The sequence below is a fragment of the Strix uralensis genome, chromosome 4 (assembly GCF_047716275.1).
Source record: "Strix uralensis isolate ZFMK-TIS-50842 chromosome 4, bStrUra1, whole genome shotgun sequence".
Lineage (NCBI taxonomy): Eukaryota > Metazoa > Chordata > Aves > Strigiformes > Strigidae > Strix > Strix uralensis.
The window spans coordinates 50,990,044-50,998,238 of record NC_133975.1 but is presented as its reverse complement, the minus strand read 5'-3'; the positions used below and the strand labels follow the sequence as shown (position 1 = coordinate 50,998,238).

Genomic DNA, 8,195 nt, shown 5'->3' with positions numbered 1-8,195 from the left:
AATCCTGCAAACCCTCAAAAGAGTGCCTGAAGCAAAGGGGCTGAGCACTTCCAAAAGACCCACAGCTAAACTGGAAGCTGGAGCCCATCTGTCCCAGAAAACACACCCGCAGTGTCTGCTGGACAACAGTGCAATGGAGTTCAGGGAGCATGTTGTTTACATTTGTTTCCTGGACAAATTTTAAAAAAATTTTCCATGGGAGGGACAGTTGGGAAATAATCAATTAAAAAAGCTCTTCTTGTAGCTCAACCAGAAACAAAACCATTCATATCTACCCTTCATTAGCAAAAGCCAGTAAGACATCTTCTGACCTTTATTTGACCTAGATGGATGGCTGCACATTCTCCTCCCAGTCAGATCAAGACTGTGCTGATCCTGGAAAGCTAGAAAATATCATAAAATACTAATAAAACAAAATATTATCAATCATCTGAGCTCAGTCAGAAAAGACATCGTCTCATATCTTGTTTCACAATCATGCCATTCAGCTAGTATAATCCCTTGTTAACTTAGTGCAGATGTAATGAGCTAATGAGAATGTTTGGCATAAGGTTTTCAAGAGACTAAATATTTACCATGCTAACAGCAAGGAAAAAAATTTTCACAGAAAGAGTGGTCAGACAGTGGGATAGGCTGCCCAGGGAGGGGGTGGAGTCACCATCCCTGGATGTGTTTAAGGGTGGTTTAGATGAGATGTTGGGGGATATGGTGTAGGGGAGAACTTTGTAGAGTAGCGCTGATGGTTGGACTCGATGATCCCAAGGATCTTTTCCAACCTGAATGATTCTGTGATTCTGTGAAGGTTTGTTGGTGTCTAAAGGTTACAATACCATCCTTCTACATTAGTGATTTTAGCTAGTTCATAAATGCCATGAATAGGTGCTAGTCAACACTTTGAGCGATCAAAGTGACTTACGGATTTTAATGCATCAGATAAATCAAACCTGGTGGTCACCAAACACTGGTGAGTATTCATGTACTAGTCAATTTTTAATTTCCAGGAGGCTAGGATTTTATCAATTCCTGTCAGAACCAGGCATGGCATGACAATGCTATACACCAGTCTCTCTGTTAAAGGGAGGTACACCTCTTTGCTCCAGCTGGAAATGGGTGTTTAAACAGTTTGAAAAACAGCAAGAAGTATAAAGCACAATTTAAAATGCAACAAGAGAGTGCAAAAGGAAAGTTGGGCAACATAGCTACAGCAGTTGCAACAAACTTTCGAACTGTTCATCCAAAAAACAGTTCACCTGAAGGATAAACAACAGTAAGACACATGAAAACAAAAGTCAGATTAAAAGAAGATTACAAAAATACAGATATTCTGGGCAACTCCTGCTTTCAGTTATTCTGTTTTTTTATTACAATAAGAAGAGCAATGCCAAAAGTTTAAAAGGAAAATAATCTCAAGAGAAAAGAAATACTTCTGCCTTGGTTTAGTGGAAAAGTTAATGCTACCTGCTCCAAGGAGCTCTGGGTACCAAGACTGAGAGGGTTGCTAGACCCAGTGCAGTGTGGCGATGGCCTCAGCGCCTGGGTACTTCAGCACGCTCTGAGCCTGCCCAATCACCTTCCCCTCCAAGTAACACACCTTCAGAATCCAATGACTCCAGAAATAGGAAGGACAGGAGCATAGTCTGGCTTCAAAAATCTCCTTGCTGGGAGACTTCCCTGAGCAGCAGAGGCTAGAGTTGCCAGCAGTGAAACCATTCCTGTAGCCAAACAGGCAGCTAGGTGACAATTTTGGGAACAACTAGATTGTTGTCCAAATTTTGGGCAGTCAGAGCATGTGGAAGTCATCAATGCCAGCCCACTGTAGCCACTGATGCAGACCCACAGGCTGTCTTTCCCTCTCTGCCATTTAATTTTGCTGTTCTAGCACTCAGTCATCTAGACAACTTCCTATCTCACTCATGTAAAATGGACCTCTAACAGTAGCACTGAAGGCAATTGGTTTAAATCAGAAGAGTGAGGACTCTTCATACAAGTAAGCCTTGTCCTAAGGCTTCACAGGACATTGGAGTCCTAGTCTAGAAGCGTGAATCCTACTCTTCATATGAATAAGACCAGCATTGTCCTAAAGGTAATGTACAATTTTAACTTAAAATAAAAATTAAGCCCATCATACTGAAATTCACCATCTTCTTGAGGTATAAAGCTTCATAAACATACAACTGGAGTATATTACTGGGCATTTTTTTTGAGTTTGAGAAAGTTTTTTTTTTGAGTGAGGATTAAGATATGATATGATTAAGCCTTTCTAGCATTGTCCCACATGCATCACAAAATTCGGATGTAAACCAGAGATTAAGTCCACCACACTGAAATTCTGAGACATCAACTTTTTGATCTGTAAAGGTTCATAAACACCAAACTGGAGTATATTACTGGTTTGGGTTTTGGTTTTTTGCTTTTTGGTTTTTTTTTTTTTTTTAGTTTGGGAAAGCATACAAGTAATGTTTTACATTCAGCTCTGGAAGGATCCAGTTTACAACACTGAGAGTAATTTATTTTTCTACATTTTAGTTTTCAGCATTGCAAAGCACCTTGAAAAGATGGCACTACATAAAGCAAGAATATAGCTTCATAGTAAAATACACTATAATGAATGTTGAAACATTACTTAAAAATGCATCAAATGCCCACGAAGATTATTTCAGACCACAATAAGGAACTGCTGCTACATAGTAATCCTTCTCCCTTAGTCTTCAGAGATAGTAGTGCAGAAGTTCCTGTGAAGTGACATTCACCTCCAAGGCTCTAACGTGTTCTAGACATTCCCAAGCACAGGAACCATTCCACCCACCTTCTCTGCAGATCTCTACTGAACGAGAGGTATCTCATCTTGGGTAAGACTAGAAAGAAGTAGGATCCGTGTCATAATCTACACTTCTTCTTCACAGATCTTGCTGTCAACATTTACCTGTGAGAATTGCCAGAACTTTTTAATGTACAGAAAATAATGTGCAGATTTTGGGACAGATTTGGTGAGTAATTACATGCAGTGCTGAATTCATTACTTTTCAAATACGCAGAAAAATAGGAATATTTAAAGTCAGCTCTAAGATTATATCTTAAGCATTCATATGCTGGGACCAGTGCTCTAGTGGGATTATAATCATCAGCCTACATGCTGGTTTTTATTTGCATTTGTTTTATTTAGTGGTGTTTACAAAACCAGATATTTTTTCTGAGTTTTGCAAAAAAAAATGCAATGCTATGCACTCTTTCATCAAATACTGAAGGAACATTTCTACAACTAACAAGACTGGAGTTGAAGTTCCCTTGTAAGCACAATTAGTTATCAGAATAGATATTTTTTTATATTGTTTCCATCCACTTGTTGCTTATTTCCATCCACTTGTTAATTCATGGCATAGTGCACAACTGCTTTGGCATTTGGTATGATTTGGAAAAGTGAAAATTTCCAGATCTGGATGTGGAAACAACAGCTGGGAGCACACATGAACTTTCTCAAATAGATTTGCCACTCATAAAGAAATTGACTTTCCATCTGCAACTGATACCTTGTTGGGAGGCACTGGTCATCTTTCTTTCTTAACCACATATTCATGTCTCCACATGACCTCTTTATCCTAAGCTTCCAGTCCTCCAGTTGTGCCACACATGACATCCCTCCATCAGAGATTAGTCTTTGTATGAAGAAAATGAAAGCAGACATGTGCTGAAGATAAGGATAGTTTCCACCCTTTAAAGGAACCGTAAGACAAAAGCATGATCATTTTTCAAAACCAAAGTCACTGACCTGTGAATGTTCATCAGGCATGAAGTGTGCCCTAGATCTCTGCCTGCACTGCTGCTGCCCAGCAAAGCCTGACGAAGCCATTGTCTGGGGCCAGGGCTAGAGCAGGTGCCACTTGGCTTGGATCAAAGGTAGAAGCCATCTGTGTTTTACCAACACACTGTAAGCCAACACAAATACAATTAATTTCAAACAATGTGCAAAAAACATAGGTGTTTAGCAGAAGAGAGGCAAACAAATGTAAGAAAGACTCTGTGCCCATGTGCACATGTGCAAGGAAAGGTTGGAAGCCGAGTGCTTGCACACCCTCCTTGTGGGAAGGTCCACCAGACCCACTCCTGAGTGCACCCTTTTACACGAGTCTTGAATTTTCCGGTTTTGCTTTGGTGTTTACCACAGGAAGTGACTCTTGGGTGCCAGCCCAGGGCGGTGACACCGGCACCCCAGGGAGCAGAGCCCAGAGGGCTGGGGAGCAGCATGTGTCCCCTGCCCACACCTCTAGCACTCCAAAACATCCCTTAATTGCATCAGGAGTGGAGGGTGCCCAAGTCACTGCCCTCCGCCAGCAGTAGGACCTGCAGGTAGGGAGGCTGGGGCAGAGGCTTGGTACATGTCAGGCTGCTGTCACCAGTTTGGTAGCTGCCACAGGAAACGCCTCCGGTGGCTCCCCAGGGGTCGTTGGCACCTGTGGGCTCAGATCCTCCCAGAAACAAGGAGCAGCTGCTGCTGCCAGCACTGCCTGCAGCAGAGGTGCTGGGGTCTCCTTGCTCCCAGGCGATGCTGTGGGAATGGCACGGGGTACCTGTTCATTTCCTTCTCTGAACAACGGACCTACTGGTATACAGTCAGGACATCTCCTTCTTACCCTATGGTCTGTCTTGCATGAGAAAATATATTGGGGTTCAGGTCATAAGAACATTCACGGCTATGCTTATAAACATTGGTTTTAATACAGTAACAATACTTTGTTTGAACAAGCAAATTTATTTTTTAAGACAGGCTACATAGAAGGTGTATTTAAGGCATTGTTTCCATTTGGAATGTCTGTGTCCTTCTTTTCTTGAAAAGTAACCATCTGCCATATCAGCATCTTCCCATCTTGAAAATTTGGACATCCTTTTTATTTTCACTGCAAGGAGAAGAAAAATATTTTAGAAGAGAAGCACTACACTTGGAATTTAACAGACATTTTATAAAGTGGACTGTCCCATGTGTTTCTATGTGTTCAGTTAAATGCAGCGATGCATAATGGGGAGTAACAGTGCTCATTAAGTACTGAGTTTGTATGGTTTTATTTTAAAAAAGGATTAAATTATTAAAGAATAAAATACCCTCTCTCAAGTATTAGGAAGTCTTTTTATTGATTTTTAAAGAATCTGAATGGCAAAATAGTATTTTCTCCTAACATCTGGCATCCTTACTCTTCTCTGTGAGAGGAAGTATAGGAGATTGGATCTTGAATGTAAACATTCTGTAGTAAAATCTGTATTTTAGGTGGGATATTTCATGTTTTGTGATGGAGAGTGTGGAAGAGTCTGGTATTACATTTAATGGTAATGTGGCATTGTGTGAACGTGACAGGCAACCCCTCTCTGAGATGCTCCTTCTTAAGAATTACAAAAGTGAACATTCACTACTCCCAGCTAACTGAATCCAATCCAAGCCGTTCACAGGTGTCATGGTAAAAGCTGTTGCAAGGGATTGATGGTTGAGAAGACACTGCTAAAGCTGCAGTTTAACAGAGTGTGAACGATCCAAAGCCAATAATCTATCAGTCAATTGGGATGTGAGAGTGAATATTTTGCTTGCATATAGGGAAGGGAAGGTTAGGATGTCAATTAAGTGACTACCTGTTTGAAAGGCAGAGCACACACTCGTTTGAGTAGGTCTCTCCATCAGTCCCACAAACTGGATTGTAGTCCCTTGGACATCCAGGCACACCATACTCGGAGCAGGCGGGCTAGGGAAGATGTGTAAGAAGTGTAAGAACATAAGAAGTGTAAGACACACCATTTGAAACAAGTCTCTTGAGCCCTTTCAGATCAGCAGCTTCTGATCTGGGCGCTTCTGAGGAATACTGGCACGCTCCGGCACAGAAAGGAGCACTCAGCAGGAGCTGGCACAGCAGTTATCAAGTGCCACATTATCTTTCATGCTTTTAGGGGAATTTATCGCCTGAGGGTTGGCTTCTACAGCCTGGCACGGCGTAAGCTGTGCTGTCAGGACACACGCGTGCTATGAAACGCAGCTCCTTCCGACGTCTTAACGTCAGCGGGACACACGGATGTCGACTCCCTGTGAAGGGCAATCACGGATTGAGGTGGTAAGAGATGGCGATCACCAGGGCATGTGTGCCGCTGCCCTGCGCAGGCGGCTGCCAGGCTCCCGGGGTCCCTGAACCGTGGGGAGAGACCGCCTGGGGCATCTCCCGGGGCTGAGCGGGGCTACCGGCGGGGTGACCTGGCTCCTCCGGAGGTTTCACCCGCCGTTACCCGCCTGCCCCTCGAGGAGCCGGGCCAGCCCTCCGGTACCCCTGCTCAGCCCCGGGACTCCGGAGCCAGGGCCAGGCGCACTCCCCCACCGCGCGTCAGGCCCGGGGCCCTGGGGAAGGGGCGGCCCGGCTGGCGACACGGAGGGCGGGTGGAATCCTCCCTCCCGGGGACGACGGGGCTGGCGGCACTCACCGGGATGCTGGCAACAGCGCCGGGACACGAGAGGAGCCCTGTGGAGAGCAACGGGCGTTAGCGGCGCCTGGTCCCGCCCGGATCCCCCCCCGACCTCCCGCGGGACCAGCCGGTGTCCGTTACCAGTCCCGTCCCCGACCAGCCGGTGCCCGGCACCGTCCTGTGTCGGTTCTCCCCCCTGCCCCCGGATGGTCAATGCCCGCTACCGGCTTAGATTCTTCCGCCGCCCCCTAAAGCCGGCCGGTGCCCGATACCGGTTCAGGTTTCCCCTTCCCTGGGACGGGTCCGGCCGGGGCACGGGACGGGCCCGGTTCCCGCTTCCCCGGGACTGGCTCGCCCCCCTGGACCGCCACTGGCCCGGCGCCGTGCTCTGTACCAGCGAGGAGGGCGGGCAGCAGCACCAGAACCGGCACCGGCACGGCCATGTCGGCGAACGGACGGGGGCGAGTCGGGCCGTTGGGGCGCAACGGCCGCGGGGGAGCGCGAGGGGCGGCGCGGGCGGAGCGCCGGCGCTGGGAGGGGCTGGGCGGCGCTTGGATGCCACGGGGAGGGTGGGACGTGGGGGTTGAGGAGTCGTGGGGCACTCACAGGAGGGGGATGGCCCCGGGACATACCGGAGAACCATGGAGTAAGGACCCGCCGCGGAGAGCGGATGCAGCCGTGGGGCTGGGGGCGTGGGGAGAGGCGGGGTGGGATGTGCTGTCGTCTCGCCTGTGGGCGTGGGGAGGGGGGCAGGCACCTCCAGAGGCACCTCCGGGGGTGGAGAAGGGATAGGGACCCTCCCTCGGGGTGCTGGGGGAATGTGGGGTTCAGGTGCCCGAATGCTGTCCTTGGCCAGCAAGCCTGTGCCTACCCTACCAGTAGGTCCCCGTGGGGTCGCTTATCCCTGCTATTTCCACGGGGAACCCCCAAAATATCCAGTGGTCAGCAACTAACCATACTCTGCTTCTTCCATGCACAGAGCAGTGCAGACACCTTACTAGGACCACACTCACAGGATGAAAAGCTTTAACGTTGGGGCTCTGCAGGGGGGCAGCAGCATTAGTGGTGGGTGCCCAGCTATAATTTCAGCATTTCCTGGGCTTCCCTGCTTGACTTCGCCTTGTCAGCATTGTGATTGGATTGCAGAGTGGCTTGGGCAACAGGGGGAAGTTGGAAATAAATGTGCAGTGCCATGTGGGTGTTAAGGTCATTGCCCCTGTCTCGTCATAAACTGAGATGAGATTGCTTGTGCTGAGCTATGAGTGTGTTCCTGGCAAGAGAAAGAGAAAATTAATACAGTCCCAGCAATAAAGCCAACCTACCTGCATCCGAAGTCGTGGGAATCCAGGCCAGTGGGGCCTGGAAAGGTCTGGCACACTGTCCTGCCAGCACAACTGGGTGTCTTGGCAGCACTGCTCTCTAAAGAGAATCTCATCTGCTAGTCGCTGATAAGAGTGGTTAGCTTTGCGGAGCCAGAGCCTTTACACAGAGTCTGGCTCTGGAATTGTTTTTATGCAGTTTGCTAAAATCTAGGGTATGGGCTTCTTTTAAAATGGCCTATGCTTGTGTATATGTGCTGGGGTTTAGACCTGTCAAGTGTTTTGGTATGTCCCATATAGGTACATATGCAGGCATCACACACATCCCTCTTGTCTTTGTGTAAGCCTCCAAGTCCTTCCAAGCATGACTTTTCTTCTCCTGTGTTCTTCTGACATGGTATCATAGGGAGGTTATTTTCACAGAATCACAGAATCGTCTAGGTTGGA

At 47.3% G+C, this 8,195-nt stretch overlaps 1 protein-coding gene across 1 annotated transcript; it reads right to left on the bottom strand.

Moving 5' to 3' along the window:
* Positions 1 to 4,689: 4,689 nt before the first annotated feature.
* SPINK2 (serine peptidase inhibitor Kazal type 2) lies at positions 4,690 to 6,923 on the bottom strand. The gene is made up of 4 exons (XM_074865096.1): positions 6,824 to 6,923; positions 6,448 to 6,485; positions 5,614 to 5,723; positions 4,690 to 4,892 (listed from the first exon to the last, which is right to left on the bottom strand). Exons 1-4 carry the CDS (start codon positions 6,870 to 6,872, stop codon positions 4,847 to 4,849), a joined length of 243 nt encoding a protein of 80 aa, XP_074721197.1. The 5' UTR covers positions 6,873 to 6,923; the 3' UTR covers positions 4,690 to 4,846.
* Between the last annotated feature and the right edge of the window lie 1,272 nt (positions 6,924 to 8,195).

Excerpts from the sequence above, each read along its gene's own strand:
- SPINK2 (XM_074865096.1), bottom strand. The coding sequence starts at position 6,872 with ATGGCCGTGCCGGTGCCGGTTCTGGTGCTGCTGCCCGCCCTCCTCGCT. Across the intron at positions 6,486-6,823 it reads GCTGCCCGCCCTCCTCGCTG|GGCTCCTCTCGTGTCCCGGC; the intron begins GTACAGAGCACG and ends TGCTCTCCACAG. Across the intron at positions 5,724-6,447 it reads GCGCTGTTGCCAGCATCCCG|CCCGCCTGCTCCGAGTATGG; the intron begins GTGAGTGCCGCC and ends CATCTTCCCTAG.